Source organism: Prionailurus bengalensis, chromosome A1 (genome assembly GCF_016509475.1).
Source record: "Prionailurus bengalensis isolate Pbe53 chromosome A1, Fcat_Pben_1.1_paternal_pri, whole genome shotgun sequence".
NCBI classification, from domain to species: Eukaryota; Metazoa; Chordata; class Mammalia; order Carnivora; family Felidae; genus Prionailurus; species Prionailurus bengalensis.
Genome location: NC_057343.1, coordinates 13,940,616 through 13,967,228, shown reverse-complemented (window position 1 = coordinate 13,967,228; position 26,613 = coordinate 13,940,616). Strand labels below are relative to the sequence as shown.

At 33.7% G+C, this 26,613-nt stretch overlaps 1 protein-coding gene across 10 annotated transcripts in view; it reads right to left on the bottom strand.

Moving 5' to 3' along the window:
- The window catches only part of NBEA (neurobeachin), a 685,885-nt gene that overhangs the window by 599,060 nt on the left and 60,212 nt on the right, over nucleotides 1-26,613 (bottom strand). For all 10 annotated transcript variants that reach the window (XM_043576682.1, XM_043576704.1, XM_043576721.1 and 7 more), the window contains exons 2-4: nucleotides 6,789-7,020; nucleotides 3,264-3,364; nucleotides 2,929-3,024 (exon numbers count right to left, since the gene is read on the bottom strand). In XM_043576682.1, the coding sequence (XP_043432617.1) occupies nucleotides 2,929-3,024; nucleotides 3,264-3,364; nucleotides 6,789-7,020 (429 nt within the window). The remainder of the gene's footprint in view (nucleotides 1-2,928; nucleotides 3,025-3,263; nucleotides 3,365-6,788; nucleotides 7,021-26,613) is intronic.

The following is a 26,613-nucleotide window of genomic DNA, read 5'->3' as shown; positions in this document are numbered from 1 at the left end:
AATCAAGCAGATTGAGACAGTTCTTTGAAAAGAATAACAAAATGGATAAACCTCTAGCTAGGACTGATCAGGAAAAAAACCCTCCAGTATCAAGAATGAAAGAGGAGATTAAACAGATAAGAAGGGGATATGATGATAAGCTTAGGCCAATATATTCAACAACTTAGATTAACTGTACAAATTACTTGGAAGACACAAACTATAAAGCTCACTCAAAAGGAAATAGAAAAGCTCCCTGTATCCATTATAAAAATTAAATTCATAGTTTAAAACCTTCCCCAAACAGAACTTCAGACCTAGATGGCTACCATAGTGAATTCCAGCATACATTTAATAAGTAATATCAATTCTACATAAACTTCTTTAAAAAAAAGAAATTAACAGTTCCCGTCTCATTTTATAAGAAATTACCCTATCACCAAAAGCAGAGAAAAATATTATAGGAAAAGAAAACTATACCCCCAAATCACTCATAAAAATAACTGCAAAGTTTCTTAGCAATACCTTAGCAAATCAAATCCAGTATTGTATTAAAAGGTTAAAACATAGTGACCAGGTAGCTTTTATCCCAGGAACACAAAGTTTGGCTTAACAATGAAATGTCAATCATTATATTTTACCACACTAGTAAGGATCAAGATGAAAAACCATACGATTACTTCAATAAAATCAGAAAAAGCATTCAGCAAAATTCAACACTAATGTCAACATATTGGCGATTAAAAAACTTCCGTTACATAGGAACAGAAAGGAATTTCCTCTACCTGAAAAAGGACATGTCTTAACGCCTAATTACTAATACCATACTTAATGGTGAAATACTTAAAGCTTTCCCTACAGCTAGAATGAGTCAAGGATACTACTGTATTAAATACTGCACTAGATTCCTAGCTAGTACAGTAATGCAACAAAATGAAATAAAAAGGTATACTGATTGTAAGCTAAAAAAATATTAATAATACTGGTTTTATTTACAAAAATATCTGTAAATAATCTTAAGGCATCTACTAAAAACCTGCTAGGACTAGAAAGTGAATTTAAGCAAGGTCTCAAGATATAAGGTCATTATACAAAAAATAAAATACCAATTGTATTTCTGTATGCTAGCAAAAATCAATATGGATATTTATGGATAAATTTAACAAAAGCTTTTTAAGACATGTGTGCTAAAAACTATAAAACACTGAAAAATCAAAGAAAACTAAAGTAAGAGTTATAATGTGTTTATGAATTAGAGAACACTCAATATCTTCTCTCCAATTATTCTACAGATTTAACACAACACAATCTAAATCACAGTAAGCACTGTATAAAATTTGGTAAGTTTATTCACACGCATGTAAATGCTATCTGGAGTAGTCAAAATTATTTTAAAATGAAGAACAAAGTTGGAGTACTTATATACAACCTGATATCAAGAACTACTTACTATAAAACTATGAAAATAAAAGACAGAAAATCTGATTTGGGCATAAAAGCTGAAACAGAGGACAAAGGAACCAAACACAGAGTTCAGAAACAGATTTACACAAACATGGCCAGATAGTTTTCAAGAAAGGTGCCAAGAAAATTCGAAGTTAAAGGACTATTTAACAAATGGTTATGAAGAAATTCAATAATCATATGCAAAACAAACAAAACTTTAACTTCCAACCTTCCTCATAGCATATTTTTAAATGTTTATTTATTTATTTTGAAAGAGAAGGCACAAGTTGGGGGGGGGGGAGCAGAGAAAGAGGAGAAACCTCATATCATATTTTAAAAATTCACACAAAAAAGGATCCTAGACCTAAATATAAGAGCTAAAACAAAAGAACTCTCAGTAGAAAGCATAAAAAAAAAAAATGTTGTGACTTTGGTGTATACTGATTTCTTAGATTACAAAAGCATATGCCATAAAAGAAAGAAACGTTTAATTGAACTTCATCAAAATTAAAATCTGTTTAAGAAGTACTGGTAAGAAAATAAAAAGAAAAGCCACAGATTGGAAACAATATTTGACAAATACACATCTGACAAATTAACTTATACCTGAAATACATAACGAACTCTTAAGATAATAAAACAACCAATTTTTTTAACCAGAGATTTGAACACAAATATGACACAAGAAGATGTAAAAACAGCCAATAAACACATGAAAAAGTGCTCAATATCATCAAACATTAGGGCATACAAAATTAAGCCTCCAATGAGGTACCATTACATAATCATTTAAATGCTTCAAATTAAAAAGATGGACAATGTCCAGGGTGCAGATCAACTCAGATTCTCATACACTGTTGATGAGAATGCAAAATTTTCCACTATGGAAAACAATCTGCCTGAAAGCAATCTCATGAAATGAAACACGCACTTAGCATAAAACCCAACAATTTCACTCGTATGTTTACTTAAGAGATGAGAAAACATGCCTACAGATCTATGTTCAAATGTTCATAGCAGTTTTATTTACAAGAGTCAAAAACTAAAAACTCAAATGCCCATAAACTAGTGAATGGATAAACTGTAGTATATCCATAAAATGTAACACAAACCAGAATAAAAAGAACAGAATAAACTTCTGGGAAGCTACAACACAGGCAACCTCAAAACCATTATGATAAGTGAAAGAAGCAGGACAGAAAAGATTACATACTGAATGATTTTATTTATATGAAATTCCAGAAAAGGCAAAATCATAAAAACACAAAATAAATCAGAAGTTTCAAGGGACAGGGCTGGGGAGAGGGGACTGGTTTCACACAGTTACAAGGAATTGTGGGAAGTGATGGAATTGTTCAAAATCATGACTGTGGTGGTGATTATGCAACTTTACAACTCATCAAACCGTACTTTGAAATAAGTGAATTTTATTGGATGTAAATTATACTTTAACAGAGATGAATTAAAAATAAATAAAAATAAACATACATATTTAAAACTTACCGCAGCACTACAACCAGGGAAATTGAAAAAAGTATCAGGACCATGTCTTTGTGGCATCTGATTAAGAACTGATAACAATTTTACTGCATGTCTTGGCTGAGGAAACAAGAAAAGAAATGTCACTGTGCAAATTTAGCAAAATTACCTAATATATCATGTTAGACACTGGACTGTTTTCTAACTAGAGAGAAATTAATTTTAAATCATTTACTAAACTCTTTAAAGGGAACAGTTTCCATTACAAGTTCCAGTTTATAGCTCTCTAGAGACAAATTGTTGAACATTAAGTATTAATGCACTGATATTGAATACTTTTCCCTCTGACCACAGCTTACCCAGATTCCACTTTCTCCTCGAAGCATGCTGAACAAAAGCTTCAACTCCTTGACAGTGATGCTGTAGCTGGCAAGAACCCCCAACATATCAACTAGAAGATCTTTAAAGGAAAATAAAGTTATTCTGAACTCTAGTCGTGAGCTGCCATCTGTCAAGGTAATATACTTTTTGAAAGAGCAAAAGTTAGCAACTGTCATTTCTACATGTATATTCATCTAATTGTCCTCCAGAACTGCCATTCTAATTAAGAATTTTTAAGTTACCAGATAACTACAAACATGGTATTTGAATTTTAGGATTTTTTCCATCAGCGTCACCATTAAATTAAGTTTCCTTAGCAAATATATAAAATAGATTTTATAAATTCCCAGAATATACACACACATATACATTCACACACACACACACACACACACACACACACACATCGGCTGTATGCAGGGAAAGGTAGACAAAAATATACAAAGGTGCAATGATTTAACATTGTAAATTGATTATTTTCAAATAAAAAAGTGATAGTTGACCATATTTTCTTTTAGAATTATCTATGCTTAATAAAATATATTCTGGAAATATTCCTTGTCCCATTAACAATTGTGAGCACTTACTCCTTGCCTGGCATTATTCCAAGTGGTTTACAATTACTAAGTGCACAAATCCTCACAACAAGCCTATGAGGTAAGTACTAGTATTAGCCCCTTCCTAAAATGAGGAATGTGAGGCATAAATACCCTAATCACATTGCCCAAGAACACACTCTACTAAGTGGTAGGGTCAGGATTAAAACCTAGGCAATATGGCTCCAGGGCCCTCTCTGTTACCTACCAGTCTCTAAAAGTATAACTTAAATGCATTATTAGGGATATCCACTCTGTTCATGTGTTTACGTGCATATGAGAGATACACCAGCTCACCAGATAACAGAAAAATTATACATTTAATTTTCTGGCCTTGATTTCTTTCTCATCTCTAGACATTGTGAGTAGTTCCGCTATCAATCGCTCTTTAGAAGAAATTACACATCTAAATAACTATACTTCATTTTCTCAATTTCTAAAGCACTTCCTAAGGATCAAAGATACTATACAAGTTATTACAATCAATACACATACACATTCTAAATAATTCATCATCAATTAATTTAAAAAGTGAGTTAGGATAAACTTAAATAGTTACTGATATATAATATATATTATCCAATATGACAATACCTGGAATTTGAGACTTTAAAAAATTTATTATGTATGTATTTCAAAATAGGAATTTAAGGTGGTTATTTTCATCAATAAATAAGTGGCTAATCTTACTCAATGCCACAATAAGTAAGCAATCTTTATGATAAAATTGTGACTACTGATATGCCAACTTTTGAGAAATCTTTTAATACAATGTTTCATTACTCAATAAAAAAGTTTATGGTTACTGCATATTAGCCAGATGATCTCTTTCTAAGCAAAAATTCTAGATAGAAATCAAGCATTTATTAAAACCCCAGTTAATATGAAGCAGTTTTAAGCAATTAGCTGCAATGGCAAATTCATAGATTTCTTAAACATTTACCTATAAATACTTTTCTAAAAAATTAAAATCTTTCTCCCAAACTTTATCTCACCTCATATGTATGTCACAAAAAGTGATCTATTAAATTTTTACTTAATGACATAATTATTAATATTTATTATTTATTATACATATAATCAAGCAGGTCAGTTTAATTTTGTTATTGCAGGTCTTCTTTTCTGGACAGATTTTTTAAAGATAAACAAGTGCTAAGACTATGAAATTCTCTTATCAGTTCAGTATAGATGTTTAACTACCTTCTGTCATACCTGTACATTAGTAAATGAAAAATGCCTCTTTGAACTTAACATGCTATAAATATTCAGAGTGAGAACTCAGTAATATTTTGTTGGTTATTAGTGCTTCTTTACTATGTTGTCTAAATTTTAATTTCTCTACTGAAAAGTAAGGTACAGGTAATTTTCTGATGTTTATTCAATGATTAAAATAACAAAAAGTGAAAGTTTTGTATTACCAGAATTGCTACCATTGAGAAGCAAAGACAAGAGAATTAAGGAGCTTTTATAATAGAAAAATGACCATATGAACTTCTGCATATGATAGTACTAGTCAAGATTACTATCATCTTGTATCTCAAAGCTCATGAATTGTGCACGAGCAAACTACTATGTATATAATTGTGGCTCATTTTCTAAAGTGCACTTTATAAAGTGGTAGCCACTTTATTTCAAAAACAAACAAACAAAACTTCAGGGATTTAAACCCAGATATGAAGACCCAAAAATTGTATGATGTTCTACACATGTGTATATATAAGCTTATGCAAATAAATTCCTATTAAAGAATGCCAGAATTTACAGAACGGTTTAAAGATGGTATGTATCATCATTAAAAAGATGTTCTAAATTTGAATTTCATTTTTCATCAAGTTAACCATCAGTAACCAACACAGAGAATGTTAAATCACTCTAAATAGAGATAGATGCCACCTTGAAAGCAATTAGAAATGATTGTAATATACTCTAAGAAAAAAAAATTAATATTGTTTAAATTTAAAAAGCATTCATGTTTAACTTATCCTTCACTCCATTATTTCTTATTTACTGTTTTGTTCTACTAGTATTAAAATTAATTGTGCATAAATCAAAATATTATACAGAATTTTCTGGTGTCTGAGCTACTTTTAAGGATCAGATATGATATTGTGAGGAGTCATACCAGCACTTTTAAGATTATGAAAACCCTTTTACATCACAAGAAGCTTATGCTAAAGATTCATGGCTTAAAAAAAAAAAACCAATATTTCAAGCTCTGAACTTATTTTTGGAGAATAATGTGGCTCTGTGACCATATTTCAAAACATTTCTACTGAAGTGCATCTAACAACAAAGGAGAATGAACTTGGAGGGAGGTAAAGGATTGGCAATGAAAATTCATAGATTTCAAAGTTATTTGAAATAACGCATAACAATTCCATGCAATTTTTATGTTCTAATCTATATCTTTTTAATACAAAATTTCTCTTAAAAAAATTGGACACTTCCTAAAAATTCAACATGCTTATCCCAAGGCTATTAGTACCCCCCTATTATAGTTCCACATAGGTCAAACTGAAGAGCACAGAGCTCGAAAAAGTTGGAAGTGCTCATTACGCAGAATTGTAGTACATGTTGTAAATTTTCAGTTATGTAAAGGTTTAACTAAGTACTATGTAAAAAGGTACTGTTTATTTTTCTGATAGATTTCATAGTATTTATTCCACACTATTGAGATTCTAAAACCTAGAAAAGCAAAATTAGTAATTGTTTGTCTAATACAAAAGAAAGTATCTTCCATTCTTCAAGTTTTCCCTTAATATACAAGGCAAACTTTCCATACATTTCTATTTATCTATTTTAAATCAAGTTAGCTTCAACAAATCTAATTACCAGTAGAATATAAAGAGAAGTACGTGAATCTTTATAAACATTTAAAGTATATTTTCCTGTCAGATAACCCCATACCTGCTATCATGTCATCTACAGCACTCATTTTCAGCAATACTTGTTCAATTAGCCCAACTTCTGTGCTAGTCTGTAAATTCCGAACACTTTTTCGTAAAATGGCTGTAAACATGCTCCATATTTCTGCTTGACATGTTACATCACAGTGCTCCAAAAGCTCTGTCATGCATGTTATACTCTCAGCATCCTGGATAATAAAGTTCATCTCCAAGTCAAATTCTCCACCAACCAGCTGAAAATGAACAAAAAGAAACAATAACTAATGATAACATGAGAGATCATTTACAACAATAAATTAAAAACAATAAAAGAAATCAACTAGCAGGAGAGCACAGCTACTCTAAAAAATTTCAAGTCTTCTAGTCTAAAACTAATTTTGATAAAAATGTGAAAGCCATAGATAAAGGTGCTGTAAGAATTAAAACTAGTAAAATCTGTGTTTTTTTTTAAATGGAAAAAGGCAATTTCAAATCCAGCAGAGCAAAATAGTGGATGACTACTGGGTAGGATTCATGACAAATTCCTATGAAAAAGAGAAAGAGTTTGGCCCCTGGGCTCCTGGGTGGCTCAGTCAGTTAAGCATTTGACTCCTGATTTTGGCTCAGGTCACAATCTCAAGGTCATGAGATCCAGCAGCCCCCCTCCCAAATCCTCACACCCAGTACAGGGCTATGTGCTGGGCATGGAGCCTGCCTAAGATTCTCTCTCCTCCTCTTCCTCTGCCCCTCCTTGCTAGTGCATGCAAGTTCTCGTTCTCTCTTTCTCTCTCTCTCAAAAAAATAAAATAAAATAAAATAAAAAATAAAAGCCTGGCACTTAAAAGTGATAATCATTAGAAAATGAAGAATTCACTAGGGATAAATTTTAATACCTGAAATTTCTTTTGTGACAGTACTAGACTGACAAATAGATGTAACAGAAGAGAAACAAAGGGGCCAAATCTTCATGTATAGAAGCTAAAGAAATATGAAACTGATACCAGCAAACTTATAGTTAATGTGAAAATGATAGAATCTATGTTAAAAAATACTTAAAAGAGGGGTGCCTGGGTGGCTCAGTCCGTTAAGTGTCCAACTTCCACTCCGGTCACAATCTCATGGTTTTTGAGCCCGAGCCCACGTAGGGCTCTGTGTTGACAACTCAGTGCCTGGAGCCTGCTTCAGATTCTGTGTCTCCCTCTCTCTCTGCCCCTCCCCCACTCTCTCTTGCACATGCACACTCTCCCTCTCTCTCAAAAATAAACATTAAAAAAATTTTTTTAATGCTTGAAAGATATATACCTAGTATTTTATAATACTGTATTTGTAAAAATGTGAATTGATACACAAAGATGATTTAATAGCAATGTATTTGACTTGTGACATTATGTCAAAAATGAGTCAAAAGTACTACTGTCCCCCCTCAAATGCTACTTTAAGTACAGTGATGGATAAATACACATATAATAAAGTATATGATGATACTCTTATTCTCCCTTAATTCACATATGATATATTAATTACATTGTTGTAAGTACCATTTTTAAAGAAAAACATTGATAAAATGCATATCTTTCTGGTCTAAGGAATGGAAAATTTAGAAACAGCCATATACAAAATGCCTGACAAATCTGAAGTCATTCATTCATTAATAAATATCTTATTTACTAAAGACTAGAAATTACCATTCTAGGAACTAGGGATATATCTGTAGACAAGAAAAAGCCCATGCATTAACAGTGTTAAGTTCCAGAAATAAAGATGTATATATGTACATATGCATGCATATTACATCTTATCTCCCCAAAAGTTGAAATTGGTTTATAAGTTACATAGAGCATAAGAAGACATAAAATGTAAGTAGTTAAGTAAAAGAAGCAAAGGAAAAATAAGTTTAGGGGCAGGTAAGTACCAGAAATTAGAATCAAGAAGTAGAATGTTTTATCAAAGAAAAATATTCATTATAAGGGTGGATGATCACAGGCTATGAAATAAGATTAATAATAATAATAAGACCACTGCCAGGTAACCTTACATACATCATTTAGTACTATTCATTCTAAGGGCTTTACATATGTTAAATAATTTAATTCTCCCAACAACGTACGAGAAAAAAGCTATTATTATCTTCATTTTACAGATAAAGAAAAATAGGCAAAGAAAATTTAATTTGGAAAAGGTCACAAAACTAGTAAATACAGGATCCAGAATCAAAACCCTGGGATTTAAGGGGCTCCTGGGTGGCTCAGTTGGTTGAGCGACTGACTTCAGCTCAGGTCATGATCTCGCAGTTTATGAGTTCGAGCCCCACGTCGGGTTCTGTGCTGACAGCTCAGAGCCTGGAGCCTGCTTCGAATTCTGTGTCTCCCCCTATCTCTACCCCTCCCCTGCTCACGCTCTGTGTCTCTCTATCTCTCAATAATAAATAAACATTAAAAAAATTTTTTTTAAAAAACCCTGGGATTTGATCCCAGGATCAGAATAAGTCTGTCTTCATACAAGTCCATATAAGCAATAAAATCTCATTTAAGAATATTTTTAAAGTCTTTTGAAATTTAAGAATTTAAAAACAAAATTCTCAAATTTTAAAATAATGCATTATGTGTGTATTTTTCTCTGTAACAGCTCTAAAACTCAACTTTATGAGAAACTAGCCCTTATCCTAATTTCTGATTTTTTTTTTTTAAACAAACCTAGATATTCTCTCAGGTTAAAGGCTGGTTTTATTTCTGTGTATGAAACAACTTCAACTCCTCCTATTTGCCTTATTAACAAAAATAGCTACAAGAATAGTTAAGAGGGGCGCCTGGGTGGCACAGTCGGCTAAGCGTCCGACTTCAGCCAGGTCACGATCTCATGGTCCGTGGGTTCGAGCCCCGCGTCAGGCTCTGGGCTGATGGCTCAGAGCCTGGAGCCTGTTTCCGGTTCTGTGTCTCCCTCTCTCTCTGCCCCTCCCCCGTTCATGCTCTGTCTCCCTCTGTCCCAAAAATAAAATAAACATTGAAAAAAAAAATTTTTTTTAAAAGAATAGTTAAGAGACTGTCTCCGAATTCAGACTTCCTGGATTCAGATTTTAGCTGTATTACTCACTTGCTGTGTGACCTTAATGACTCTACTTCTCTAGGTCTCAGTTACTTCATCTAAATATGGGAATGAAAGTTACTTATCTAATAATGTTGTTGTTATGAGGATTAAATAACATAACTGGGTTTAAACCCTTAGGAACAAAGTCAGGCATATAGCCAGCCTTCAGCTAAGGTGAGATATGACCAGTTCTCTTATAACCCCAGCTTTGAGCTTAAAAAAAAAAAAAAAAAAAAAAAAAAAAAAAGTAGCCATCTGATCACGTATGTCTGAAGTACCATGAAACAGCTAGCTTAACGCCTTGTTTCCAGCAAATGTCAAACTGCTGTGGATTATATACTCTCTTAGATATTAATTGTAGATCTGTGAAAAACAACTCAAACATCTTTTCACCATACCATGGTCTTATCAAAGAACTGTTTGCTTTTTCACTATTATATACCCAATTGACCTGCGTCTCTACTATGAACCTTGTAGACCAGTGGCTAGTAACACAGAAGAGGTAATCTAAAAGAGAACCATATAGAGAAAAATAAACCACAGGTTTGAAAATCAATGATGTGAACATTTACTGACTACACTAACAGAAGTAGATACCAAGGTATAAGTCTACTGAGCCTCTAAATAATCTGTGTGAGAATTAGGATACATTAAAATGGGAGAACACTAAAGAATTTTTTAGACTAATCTCCTAAATGAATTGTAAGGGCTTCAGTTGAGTCTGGCATAACGAACAACCATTATGTAATGTGTAATAACAGAGATGGGCTCAGTGGGAAGAAAAAAAATAGTCTGCTTTTAAAGGAATTAACAATTAATATGTGTAATTCTAACAATCAGGCTCTGTTATGTGAAGCTTACGGTTCTATCTTTCAGTTAAAAAACAATGCTCCTTTCTATATATCATTTAATTACAAAAGAGTACAGTCTGGCTCTCTGATTTCTTTGCCAGCAGCTGCAAAAAAAATTTATTGTAGATTTTGTAAAGTGGTCGTATATTTTCAGCTGGTCTTTGTAACCTTTATTATAATTTTTAATACTTTAATGTGAATAAGGCTAAGTGCTTACAAAACTATCATTCTAAAATTAGAGAAATATTTATCCCCCAGTTAAAAATGAGTGGTTCAATATTTACCAAACTAAAACATGTAAGACAAAGTAGAAACAATTGGCCTTTATTACTTAAACCATTCTTTAACAATCCTATGAGGAAAGGCATAATCGTCCTCATAGAAATGAAAATAAATGAGATTAAGCAGCATGAACAAGGTCACATATAAGCAATCCAGGATTCTAATCTATTGAATAATGAACTTAAATACCTTCCTATGAAGTCAGAAGTACAAACCTAAAAAATAGAAATAGGATGTATTATGGTAGTTTTACAAAGAAATCAGTGTTTTATGAACTCTGTGTGGGAGAAAAGGAAAGAGAAAATAATTTCTATGGGTAAGCAATAAAACATCCAGAGGTAGTAAATTTTTAATTTGTTTTTTTTTTTCATTTTAAAAAGCAACCAATTTACTTAAGGTTATTTTGGCAAGAAAGTGGAAGACTCAATTTTAAGGCTCAATTACAGGAAAATTAGCAATAAACACTAAAAAAAAATCATAGGAAAACCATTTAAAAATCAAACAAAATGACATAAGAAGGCTAAAAAAGCTAAATCAAAAGAACCAAAATCACTGTTACCATAGTATAAACAAGATATATAAATCAATTAAGTCTCCTGTAAATCTGAACATGTCAATGTAATACTCTATTTGAAGGTAACAGTCTTCTTTTCTTCCAGGCCTTCTCCTTAAAATTCTAAAAGGTATTACCACTGCAAGAAAAGTGGCCCACAATGGTTCTTCCTACTCAAGAACTGGTCATAAGTGAATTTATATAAAATAAGTATCATAGCTGAGCTTTTTAAATGAAATAACTTATTTACATAAAGTAAATAAAATTTATTATATAAAAATTTGGAATATAAAATGCTGACTTGGAAAATATTATCTTCTGAAAGTACTAAAGTTACTAGCAATTTAATATCTTTTATCTTTGTAATATAAAGCTTTTAAATATCTTCATTTTGAAATCTTAGATTATTTGATGGGGCGCCTGGGTGGCGCAGTCAGTTAAGCGTCCGACTTCAGCCAGGTCACGATCTCGCGGTCCGTGAGTTCGAGCCCCGCGTCGGGCTCTGGGCTGATGGCTCAGAGCCTGGAGCCTGTTTCCGATTCTGTGTCTCCCTCTCTCTCTGCCCCTCGCCCGTTCATGCTCTGTCTCTCTCTGTCCCAAAAATAAATAAACGTTAAAAAAAAAAATTTTAAAAAAGAAATCTCAGATTATTTGAATCATATGTGAAAATTATTTTTCATTAAGTAGATCAGACTGGACAATTATAAACCATTTAAATTTCTTTGCAACTTATTCTTCTGGATAAATTCTAAACTAGGACACACTACCTATAAAGCCACAATTTAACACCCCAGCTTCAGCTTCCTCTACTTTCCATTTCCTAGCTAATGTCACAGGAACAATTTCTGCATTGCAGATCTCTCATTGCATCTAAAACTTTTCATAGATGTTACTCCCTATACATGACACAGAGTTCTCTCCCAACTTTTATATTTGTTAACTTCCATTAAACCTGCAACCACTAACTCCAGAAAGCCTTCCCGTTACCTACAAAAATGGCCTTTCTCTGAATTCCCAATATACCCACGCACACCATAGCAATCACTGCATGATACAGCTGTTTACAAATTTTTTTCTATTCCCCACATTACAATAAGCTTTGAAAGAGTAAGGACCGTTTTTATCTAAGTATCCACTATACCTATGCCTTTAGCCCATGAAAATTATTCAGTGTTTCACATGGAATGGGGAAGATGGCAAGATGGGAGGGCAGGAGGAAGGGAAAGAGGGTCTAGTTGTAAGCCAGACCTTCTGCTGTGTTTCCCTATTCTCCTTCAGTAATGAACTGCTCTTATTGCCATATAACTTTTTTAATGCTGAGGGGCGGGGGGAGATTACAAAGCCAGAGATGTTTTCTCATTCCTGTTTATACCCTAAGGTCGCCTAACTTTTTCTTCTATTACTACTTGGAAAATATGTAATCTTTAACGAATAAAATTCAGAAGATTTGTACTCTTGACTTAGTAAGGTACTAGGTACAGTACACACAATTTTAAGTTGTTAAAATCTGGCTTAATTCTATATCCACTTCCAGTTTCTAACTATTTTCAAGTGAAATCAGTATACAATATCTTCCCTTGAAAAAGATCACATCACCAAAAACTGGCAGAATGGGCAACTCCGGGGCAATGTTCTCCCTAAAAAACTAATGAGCTGGCAGAAACTATCAAAATCAACTTCTGAAAAATTCTGGAATCAAGACACAAATGTACAGCAACCAGAGGAAGACTTTATGAAGAAGCAGCCACTGTTTTGTGATAAAAGGAATGTCCCATCTACAATCCCCCACATCCCAGAGGGCAACAGTCATCAGGACAGCATCCATCCTGCACAAGTGTGAGGGTTTCTAGTTCCAGAGGAAGTGGCAGGAATCTTATACTCAGGGTTGTAGGTGTCAACCTATCTGGCAGCTTCCCAAAGGACAGGTGCAAAGAACTGTCTTTGTTTCACCAAACTTAGAATATCCCCAGGGCTAGGACACTTTCACTAAAAGCATTTAAAGCCACAGGTATTAGCTGCAGCAGTCTGAGCTGCAGACAGTACTTGGGACAGCAATAGACAGACCAGAAGCCTGGGAAGGAAGACGTGGGGAAAGAAGGTACGTGTGGGTATACGGTCTTCGAAAAGCTCTCCTGTACACTACTGCTTGCATGCCCAGGGCAAGTTGCACGTCATAAAAAGCCTACAAAGATCCTAACCTTTCACTTGTAGCTGGCCTTTAGGCTCTACACTAGTAGGAAGCAAAAGCTGGCGGAGAGCTGTAAACGGCCCGACTAAGCACCACAGGAGTGTCTCAAAAGAGCAAATCTGCAAAGATGGGAGGGTATTTTTTTGTTTCTTCTTTTTTTCTTTCCTTGGCTCCAGGCATTTAAAGTAATTCTGTCAAAACATCAGCTGACCACCAAACAAACAGAACTTCAATGGCTACACACGACAGAGAGGAAAGACTTAGAAACGTACTTTAGAAAATCACTAAGCAAACAACCCACAACAGCAACAACCAACACAGGGGAAAGAAGAATCTGATGTCCAGTTACCACATGACAATATTCAAAATGTCCAGTCTCCTACAAAAAGTTATGAGACATGCAAAGAAACAAGAAATATGGCCCATCTAAGGAGAAAAAAATTAATGTTCAAATTTTGATACATTTGTCTTGATGATCTCCTTCCTCTATTCTGTCCTCCTGCTTACATATTGTTTTCTTTCTCTTTCTACACAGATGTCCTTTCCTATAAGTCAATCAAATTACTTTTAGAAGCAGATACAATCTAAATTTTAAAGCTCTTGAATTATTAACTTCTAAAGAAGGCATCTTTGAGATAAACTTGTACCTATAATTTTACAAAGAAATAAAAAAAGGAAATATAAAATAAAAATTAAGAACCACCATTTCATGAACACTTATGTACTGAGTAATTTATGTATATACAGTCCCATTTAATTCTCATAATTTTGTGAGGCAGTATCTCAAACAAGAAAATGAAGATTAATCTATATAACCAGCCCAAGGTCCCAAAGCTAGTGTCAACATCAGAATTTTTCTTACTTTGTCAGTATTGTATAGAAGTAAGTATATCAATACTAAAGAGACCACCCCCAAGACATACATACGTAACTCCCTCAGTCATGTCATCTTCAAGATCTGCTGTGTGCATAGTAAACGACTTGTAGATAAATTTTTAGTACATAACAGGAAAATACTTTATAATTTGGACATGAACGTAATAAAAGTAAATGATCCTAAACCCAGATGACACACTAAGGCAAGAAAAATACAAAACTGCTTGCTTCCTATTTCTTTCACAATAGTCATCTCTACAATTAATTTGTATTGGTAATCTTTCTATGGCATAGAAATAACTATACCCAAGAGTATAACAAATGGTGCTACAAATACAGTCCATAAAAACTCTAGGGAATGGAGGAGAAAGCAATGTGAGTGCTTCCTTTAAAATATATTTAAAACAACATGCAGTTCATCAAAAGCAGTATAATCACTTTTATAATTACTTTGTAAGACTATAACAAACAGATGATAAGTATACCTGGCTGCTAGCAGCCAACTAATGAGTAAAATACAGTAAAAATTAAAAGTCTTAATTGCCAAACCACCATATATTTTTAAATTATAACTCCACGCCTAACACTGAAAACCCTAATCCATCTCATAAATAAAGGCAAAACAAAAATTTTTGCAAATATTAGTTGAGAGAATTCATTGCCGGCAGACTTATACTACATGAATTGTTAAAATCAGTTCTTCCAGCAGAAGGAAAATGATACCAGATGGAAATTTGAAATGACATAAAAAATTCAGGAATGCTAGAATTGTTAAGTCTGTTGTTAAATACAAAAGACTTTTTTTCTCATTTTGAAAACTCTTTAAAAGATACTCATAAAAATACCAACAATGTATTAAGGGATTTACAAATATAAGGAAAAAAAAAAACAAACAATGACTAGAAGAGCACAAGGGACAGCAGAGGAAGAAATAGTATACTTTAGAAGGTCCTTACTATGTACCTGAAGTGGTATATTATTTGAAGGTAGAGAATGATAATAATGTATACTGTAAACTCTAGGAAAACACTAAATATAAAAAAGAAACAATTTCAAAGACCTTAACAGACACCTCACTGAAGAAGATATACAGATGACAACAAAGCATTAGGATGTTCCACAAATCATATGTCATCATGGAAATGCAAATTAAACAACAAGATGTCACTACACACCTACTAGAATGGCCAATATCTAGTACACACTAACAATACCAAATGCTGCAAGGATGTTGAGCAACAGGAACTCTCATTCATTGCTCATGGAAATGCAAAATGGTACAGCCACTTTGGAAGAAAGTTTGGTGGTTTCTAACAAAAGTAAACATACTTTTACCACATGGTCCAGCAACTGCTCTCCTTGGTATTCACTCAAAGGAGTTGACAACTTAGGTTCACATAAAAGTCTGGACATGCATGTTTATAGTACCTTCATTAATAATTGCCAAAACCAGGAAGCAACCAAGATGTCCTTCAGTTGGTGAACAGATAAACTGGTACAACCAGACAAGGGAATATTATTTAGCACTAAAAAGAAATGAGCTATCATGCTATGATAAGACATAGAGGAACCTAAATTGCATTAGATAAACCAATCTGAAAAGACCACATATTGTATGATTCTAACCATATGACATTCTGGAAAAGGCAAAACTATGAAGATAATAAAAAGATCAGTGATTGCCAGGAGTTGGTGAAAGGACAGATAAATGGGTGGAGCACGAGGATTTTTAAGGCAGTGAAAATACTTTGTATGATATAGAATAATGGATACATATCATTATACATTTGTCAAATCCACAGAATGTATATCACCAAGAGTGAGCCACAATGTAAACCATTAGACTGAAATGATTATATGTATCCAGATAGGTTCATCAATTGTAACAAATGTATATACTCTGATAGAAGATGTTAAGTGGGGAGACTGTGCATGTGTAGGAGCAAGGGATATATGGGAAATCTCTGTACCTTTCCCTCAATTTTGCTGTGAATCTAAAACTGCTCTAAAAGCTAAAGGCTTAATTTAAAAAGTATTATTTTAAAGAAAAAAATAAAAGGTATAATTCATAAATCAACAGTAAATGTAAAATGGAATAATATTTAATCAATCCAAAACCAGACATGAAACAGGAAAAAGAGAAACAAAAAAAGGGGTGTGATAAATATAAAATAGCAAAAACAGCAGACTGAAATGTTGCCATATTAATAATTACATTAAACGTAAATAACATACAACCATTACTTAAAACACAGAGATTATAAGAATGTATAAAATAAGCAAAATCCTATTAAATTCTATATACAAAAAACATTGTAGAGGCCAGCAAACTTTATTGTAAAGAGCCATACAATAAAGATTTTAGACATCCAGGACCTTATGGTCTCTATCATTACTACTCAACTCTGCATTTGTAATTTGAAAGCAGTCACATATAATACATAAATGACATGGTGTGGCTGTGTTCCAATAAAACTGTATTTATACAATGAAATGACTAGAAGGTAACTAACCTCAGAACTAAAATTTAAGACATATGTTAAAAGGAAAATGACAAAAAAAGATACACCGTGCAAACACAATTAAAAAGAAAATGGTGTAACAATATTAGTATCACATAAAACGGACTTTGTAAAAGAAAAATTGGAACTTTCCATCAGGAGAATGGAGTTGATTCATCAAAATGGCATAGCAGCCCAAATAAGAATGAATCTAATAAAAGAGCAAAAGAAAAACAAACAAGTCTGCAATTTTAGTTGTAAATTTTGATACTCCTCTCTCAGGCACTGGGAGAATAAATGAACAACAAAAAAAATGTAAAAATATAGAAGTCTTAAATAACATTATCAACCAGCTTGACCTAGCTGTTAGGGAGGCATATAAAACAGTCCACCCAACACTCCACCATGCCGTAATGCATACTATTTTCAAGTGCTTTATCAAATATTCACCAAGATGAGATTATCCTGGGCTGTAAAAGAAATCCCAATAAAGCTTAAAATTCTTATCACAATAAAATTAAAATAAAAATCAGTAAAATTATGGGGCACCTGGGTGGCTCAGTTAGTTAAACGTCCAACTCTAGATTTTGGCTCAGGTCATGATCTCATGGTTCATGAGTTTGAGTCCCGTATTGGGCTCCCTGCAGAGCTCGCTTTGGATCCTCTGTCCATCTCTTTCTCTGCCCCTGCTCCCCTCAAAAAATCAGTAAAAATATACATCAGAAAAAAAATATGAAAGTCTCTGGCAAACTTATACTTAATAACCTGTTTACCAAAGCAGGTGTGATCAGGGAAATTAGGAAAATAATTTAACTAAATAAAGTGAAAACACAACATGTCAAAATTTATGGCATGTAGCTAAAACAGTGCTCCAGGGAAATTTATGCTATTAAATACCTATATTACTAAAAAAGAAAGATTTCAAATCAGTTACCTCTAGATTCCATATTTAGAAACTAGAAAGAGTAAATCATACATAAAGTAAGACAAATTTAAAAATGTAACTAAAACAAAAGAAAAATCAAAGATACAAAAAACAGTCAAAACAATAGAGAAGAATGATGAAACCAAATGTTGGTTCTTCAACTAGCCAGATAAATCAAAATGGGGGTGGCAGAGGGCCTTGGGAAAGAAAGTCTACAGTGGAATACAAATTAGCATCAACACAAATAAGACTCATCACTATAAATCTCACATTCACTAAAAGGGTAATAAGTGATTCTTCTAAATAATTTTATGTCTATCAATTTGACAACTTAAATGAAAAACACAAATTATTTGAATGATATAAATTACCAAAGGTTACTTTAAGAAACAATCTAAATAGTCCTATGTCTGTAAGAGAAATTGAATTTGTAGTTACAAATCTTCTCAGAAACAACACCTGAGATCCAGATGATTTCACAGATGAATTCTTACTTAAAAATGAATTACTATGAACTCTACATAATCTTTCCCAGAAATTTTAAAAGAGGGAACATTTCCAGCATTATTTTATGAGCCAACAATACCACAATAATAAAACCAGAAAAACTATCAGAAAAAGAAAACTATACCCAAATAATCCTCATGAACATAGACACAAAAAAACTTTAACAAAATATATAGCAAATCTAAATAAGCAACATGTTAACAACAGAAGAATCACACATCATCAATAAGAACATTTTAGGGGCGCCTGGGTGGCTCAGTTGGGTAAGTATCTGACTTTGGCTCAGGTCATGATCTCATGGTCCGTGAGTTCAGGCCCTGTGTCAGGCTCTGGGCTGATAGCTCAGAGACTGGAGCTTGCTTCAGATTCTGTCTCCCTCTCTCTCTGCCCTCCCCCTCCCACGCTCTGTTTCTCTCTTTCTCTCTCTCTCAAAAAATGAGTAGATTTAAAAAAAAAAAAATAAGTACATTTTATCCCAGGGATGCAGGAAGCTTACCAATCAAAAAATCTAACAATGTAATTCACCGTTATCAACAGACTGAAAAGACAAAAGCCATCTGATCATCTCAAAAGGTTTAGAAAAATCATTTGACAAAATTCAAAACTAGTCATTATTAAAAAAACTTTCACCAAACTAGGAATATAAAGAAATATCCTCCAACTGATATAAGCCATCTGTGAAAAACCTACAGCTAACATCATACCTAATGCTGAATGCCTGCATGCTTTTCAGGAATAAGGCAAGGCTATCCTCGTCTGCAACCAGTTCTATTCCGTATTATCCTAGGTGCCCAAGCCAATGCAAAATGCCAAGACATATAGATTATAAAGGAAAAGATAAAACTCTCTTTATTCACAAACATCATAATCATTTACATAGAAAATCGTAAGAAATCTACTCAAAGCTTCTCAAATTAGGGGCACCTGGTGGCTCAATTGGTTAAGCCTCCAATTTGATTTCAGCTCAGGTCACGATCTCACTGTTCATGGGATCAAGCCCTACATGGGGCTGTATGCTGACAGTGGGAAACCTGCTTGGGATTCTCCCTCTCTCTCTGCCCCTTCCCCATTTGTGCTGGCTGTCTCTCTCAAAATAAATAAGTAAACATTTTTAAAAAGTGGAAATAAAGTCTCTTAAAAATAAAAAAGCTAATAAAGTTAATAAAGAATTTTACTATTCTCAGGATTTAAGATCTATACAGAAAAATCATTTATATTTCTCTTTATATTAGCAAGAACAATTAGAATATATTAAAACCAAAAATAGTAAGATAGCATAAAACATGAAATACTCAAAAATTCACCAAACATGTGTAAGGTCTGTACCCTTAAAACCATAAAACATTGCTATGACTTTTGGGTTTGCTTTTGTTTTTTTTTAAATAGAGAAAAGAAAAAAAGACCTAAAATCTAAACAGTTGTAGGAATGTACCATATTCAAGGACTGGAAGATGTCAATTCCACCCATATTTTTACACAATCTAAGCCACAATCATGCTGCCTTTTTGTTAGGAATTCACAGATTCTAAAATGTACACGGAAATTAAAGAAGCATGTAATAGCCAAAGACAAATCCAAAACAGAAGAATAAACTTGAGAGGCCCTAAACTACCAGACTTTATAACTTACTACAAAGCCACATAAATCAAGACAATGTGGTATTGCCATTACAATAAACATACACATCAACAGAACAGACAGGACAGAAAGTCCAATCACAGACCCACACAAATCAAAATAAAATCAGTACATCATCAACTGATTAGAGACAAATGTGTCAACATAAATAATGGGGGAAGACAGTATTTACAAAGAGTGAAATACAACTGGACGTCCATATGCCAATAACTGAACCTTGCCTCTTTACACCATTTGTAAATGCAAGAGTTAAACCTACAAAACATCTAGGAAAGAATATTTTGAGTTTGGATTTGGCAAATATTTCTTACACAGGCCACAAAAGGACATTACAAAACTGATGATCTGGACTTCTGCAATATACTGTTAAGAAAATGAGAAGATAAGCCACAGCCCAAGAAGAAATATTTGCAAATCACATCTGATTAAGGACTATTCAGAATATATAATAATATATAAAGAGCTCTCACATTTTAATAATAAAAAAGATAACCCACTTTTTTAAAACAGGCAAAAGATCTAAACTGATGTTTCCAAAAAAAATGTGAAAATGCCATATAAGCCCATGAAAAGATGCTTAACATCATTTGACATTAAGAGAATGCAAAATCAAAGCATTACTTTACCACTATACACCCACTAGATTCAAATAAAAAAGACTGATAATACAAAACGTTGAAAAGGATATGTATGAAACAACTGGAACTCTCACTTGTCTCTTATGTGAATACAAATGATACAGCCACTTTGGAAAACAATTTGGTACGTTTTTCATAATGTGAAACATACATTTACCTATACATCCTGACATTTCTACTCTTAGATATTTACCCAAGGAAAATGAAAACCTAGGTTCACCTATTTTTACTAATACCCTACAAATGGAAACAATCTTCTTGGAAACAAGTGGAAACAACTCCCCTGCTTAATTCTAGCTTCATCACTTCCGTAATAAAAACTCCCTGTGCAGCTACAGTGAACGAAGCAGTAGACCACATCTCCACTTCTTTTGCCCTGTATCTGTCCACTGCAGCCAGATAATCTTTTTACAACGTAAATGTCACTCCTTTAGCTTAAAGCCTTTCGATAGCTTCCCACTGCTCTTGTAACAGAATCCAAGGTATTTCTAAAAGTCTGTAAAACGTGAATAACCTTCACATCTGCCTTACAAGTTTCAGCTCACATAGCTCTCTCCTTTGCTCATTACAGACTTCCATCACTCAGATTCGAGCCGTTCTTAAACAGGCCTTGTTTCCACCCCAACTGCTGGGCCTTTTGCTCACTGTTCCCTCTGGCTGCACTGCTCTTTCATTGGCTACCCTAACTAAAGTATGTCTCCATTACTCTGTATCAAAAAACATTATTTCCAATTCACAACTCTAATTACAGTCTATATTTGATTTATGTGTATACTATCTGTCTCCCATAAAAGAAATATAAATTTCTGCAAGACAGAGTCCTACTGCTGCTCTCTCCATTATATCTCCTAGTGCCTTCCTCAGTGCCTGGTACACAGGTTGTAACTTTCATGCAAGAGGGCCAAGTTCAAGTAGCTAATGAAACAATTACCTAAAAAGTACATTTCCCAATCAGATACATTAATACTTAGATTCTAATGCAAAGTAATAAATTTTATTTTTTCAACATAAAACTTAAAAATCCCTTCAAAATAATCGTCATTATATGTTTTACTTTTATGCACACATACATACAAACACAAATATACACATGTGGCCCTATTTATAAGAAAACTGTATAGAAAATCACTTCAAAGTCTAATGCACAGAAGTTATATGAAAGCATAACGCATTTCATTTCTAAACTCTAAATTCTAATTATAAATAATACTTGAAATCTGAGTTTTAAGAGTTGTTTACTTTGATAAAAAATAATTACTTTAGTTATTTGCTTCAATTTAAATGTAACTGTGCAATGAATGATGACTTTTACATGGATGAATACAAGATAACCAAAGATTATATAAAAAGAAAAACACCTATGGGACAGACACCTGGGTGGCTCAGTCGCTTGAGTGTCTGACTCCTGATTGCGGTTTGGGTCATGATCTCAAGGTTGATGGGATCCAGTCCCAAGTTGGGCTCTGTGCTGACAGCACAAAGCTGAACCTGCTTGGGATCATCTCTCACCCTCTCTCTCTGCCCCTCCCCCTCTCATGCTCGCTCACTCAGTCCCTCTCAAAATAAATAAACAAACTTAAAAAAAAAAGAAAAACATCTATATTCCATTCTCTTATCTCAATATCAAAATCTAGTCATAAGTATACCTGCACAATGTGGAAAGACACAATTTACACACATAAATCTGTTATACCTAGTCAAATAAGAATTATGTAAGTTCTCTAACATAGCACAGAGGATTTTTACAAGTCTTACTCTTATATATGAAAAAGTTTTAAAATGCAGAATTTAAATTCTAAAATAGTTTACAATCAGAACTGTCCTTGATCTTCATAATGTTCTTAAGGCTTATTTTTTCATGATTTTTGTTTTTTCAGGCCACATGACTTGAATTAAATAGCATTCATTATATACCATTCGATGACATTAGTTGTGTAGAGAAACAGAATTCTTTAACTCACATAAAATTTTAAAAAATACTAATATTGAAAAAGGGTGAAAAGTAGTTCTATGCACTCCTGGCTTTCGGTATTTGTTTTTAAAGGATCTTGGGATCAAATACAGAAACCAACATATCTCACGAACAGCTGGAATCATTTACAAAAACAAACATCTACGTTTTTAGAGTAAATTTTGCACGTGTATGAGATGAGTACAATAATGCATTGGCTTGTGAAAGGAAAATTAAAACATCTAAATAAAAAGGAAGTTCTACTACTACTCCTTTTTATTTTATGTTTCATTATCACTTTATTCTGTTTTACATGATTAAATTCTCTTAGAAGTCCAAAAAAAAAATTTCACTACTTGCATGTGCTACTGGGTTCATTTTACAAAAATAAAGGTTCTTAATGTGGATCAATCCAAATTGTGGGTTACTGGTAGTCAACTTCTACCTAAAATACCCTTAATGTAACAGTCTTTTTAAACTGTTCAAGGTTTCACAGGCCTCACCAATCCCGATCCTTTCTTTACAATGTTTTCCCATGGAAATAATATAGAATGTATATTGTCAGTGGAAAATTAAAATGAAAAGTGCAAGAACAAAAAAAATTTTTAACCAAAGATATATATATATATTTTATATATCTATATATTTTAACTAAAGATATATATATATTTATATATACATGTATATACAAATATATGTATGTTTATATATATACATAAACAGCAAAACCTTGATTTGTGAGCATAATTAGTTCCGGAACCCTGCTTGTAATCCAAAGCACTTGTATATCAAAGCAAATTTCAAGAACCATTGGCTCAGTTGTTATGTGACACCTGGCATCATGTACGACTCATATTGCAAGACACTGCTCGTTTATCAAGTTAAAATGTATTAAAGGGGCAGCTGGGTGGCTCGGTCGGTTAAGCATCTGACTTCGGCTCAGGTCATGATCTCGCAGTTCGTGGGTTCAAACCCAACATCCGGCTCTGTGCTGACAGCTCGGAGCCTGGAGCCTGCTTCAGATTCTGTGTCTCCCTCTCTCTCTGCCCCTCTGTCCCCTCTCACTCTCTTTCTCTCTCCAAAATAAACATTAAAAAAAAATTTTAATGTATTAGAAATATTTGCTCATCTTGTGGAACACTGACAGAACAAGCTACTCACAATCCAAGCTTTTACTGCATATGCACATGTGTGCATGTTATATCTATATATATCTCTCTCATATATGTGAGATATATATATATGAGAGATATATATATGAGAGATATGTATATATATATATATGAGAGAGAGATGTAGCTCTCATATATATATGAAATATATACATATGTGAAATATGGAACACACTCCTCAAAATTTCAACTTCTTGGAAAAGAACGGTCATCCATTCTGTAATACATAGTAAATTAAAAGAGGAAAGAAAAAAAACTATCTCCCTACAATAAAACCCTTTCCCTAAAGAGCAAATCTAGTTTTCCCCTTTCATACAAGCTTGATACTTTCATGTTACCTTGGACTCTTCTGCTCTTTTCTCCTTTCCACTGTCAAGCCCTAATGTTTCTTCCCTACTCATGTACCGCAGATTCGACCCTTCATTTTGCTAGCCTCTGCACCAAGCAGTTTCAAAATCCCTTCCTTGGAGCCTCACAGTATCATCCTACTTCAACTCACCACTGAATACCACTGCCAAACTCATCTTCCTAAAATACCACTCAGGTCATAATACTGTTTCTCGATAACCTTTTCACTAAATGAATTGTTACTTATTTATTATCTGAATATCTAAATTATCTGAATCTACTGTATGAAATCCTAAAATAGCTTCTCACAGAAGTACTGATCAGGCCCGGAGGGATGAAATGGAAAGAGGTCCCAGCTTTTATTTATTCATTTATTTTTATTTATTTAAGAGGACCCTGCTTTATTTATGTATTTTTTTAATGTTTATGTATTTTTGAGAGAGAGAGTGAGACAGAGCGTGAGCAGGGGAGGGCCAGAGGGAGGGAGACACAGGATGGGGAGCAGGCTCCAGGCTCTGAGCTGTCAGCACAGAGTCTGACACAGGGCTTGAACCACTAGTGAGAACATGACCTGAGCCTAAGTCGGATGCCCAACCAACTGAGCCACCCAGGCGCCCCAAGAGGTCCTTGCTTTTTAATCAAAGCTCTACTAAAACCTCTGGGCAGAAGTACATTAATTTAGTACGCTAGGTACACCAGCTTATTTTTCCTCTGAGCCCCAGTTACTACATAATTATATATGAAGGGATCTTATATATAAAATCTCTAAGATCTCTAAGATCTTCCCGTTCTGGGATACAAAGTCTCTACTGAGAAGACAACTGTGATGTAAGCTGAGGTATCATGCAGGCAGGACAGAATTTAGAACCTGAAGACCCAAACTGGGTAAAATAACATTTGAAAGACTACAAGTGAGGCACCGAATAAATTGCCAAGATTACCTGGCCAGCTAAATGCAAATGAGAAGATTCATCAATTCAACTGGTTTGAGAGAAATAAAAAATAGTGACTAGAAAAATAAAGCATTACCCTCTGATTCCCAGAGTTCACAAAGCTGCTTGAGATGAAAAGTTTTATTGGTGTTAACAAATGGGACAAGACTGTGACTTCTCAAAAGACTGTTTACATCCCAATGAGAAGGCATTCCTACTTTAAAAGGCTTTAATTAGGAAGCAACAAAGAAAAATAAATGAAGCACTTAACTAAGAAGTTGGGAAAATGTTCTAGAAATACAAGTCTGAAATAATTATGTGCAAAGAAATTATAAACGTTAAAGCAGAATCTCATGGGTTAGAAAATTTACAAGGGGCACCTGGATGGCTCAGTCAGTTAAGCGTCTGGCTCTGGATTTTGGCTCAGGTCATGATCTCCTGGTTCCTGAGATCAAGCCCTGCATCAGGTTCTGCACTGACAGCATACAGTCTGCTTGGGACTCACTCTCTCCCTCCCTCTCTGCCCCTCGCCCGCTCACACTCACTCTCTCTCTCTCTCTCTCTCTCTCTCAAAATAAATTAACTTAAAAAAAAGGAAAGAAAATGTAAAAATTGTAAATTTGGTTACAAAATCCATAAAGTGATTCACAGATGAAAAATGAATAATATATACAACCTTCATTCAAAGAGAGAAAAGACTAAAAATTAAAAGTGAGATATAGCAAGTGTACTTTTCATCTCATAAAACAGATACTCAACATGTAACAATAAATTTACATAGAGAAAAGGAACTGAATCAAAATGTTTCTCAAAGTGAATCTCTAGGTTATAGGCTTATAAATCTTTTTATCTTTACATATTTTCCAATGCTGTAAATTTTCTTCAAAGAATTCTTTACTTTTATAATCATAGAAAATATAAGTTTGGGAGGGTATAATAACTCTCAGTATCAGGAGTTATACATAAACATTGGACTACAAATCGCCTAAAGGTATGACCTCCATTTGTCCTAGTGACCAATCTATGAACAGCACCTATATAGTGCTGAAATATCTGAAACTATTCTATATTTATTAAACAAGTATTTAATATGGTTATGATGAGAGCAGTATATATAAAAGCAGGTTTAAAATAATATGTACCTTTTTAAAGTTTTCAAATGTAATAGCCCTATGACTTTTTTGATAATAGAATTCCTGCCAATTCTTCTACAAACATAACCTATCTTGGGGTGCATCGATGGCTCAGTCGGTTGAGTATCCAATTCTCGATTTTGGCTCAAGTCATGATCCCAGGGCCCTGGGTCCCCCCTGTGTCAGGCTCCACATTAAGCATGGAGACTGCTTAAGATTCATCTCTCTCTCTCTTTCTCTCTCTCTCTCTCTCTTTCTCTCTCTCTCT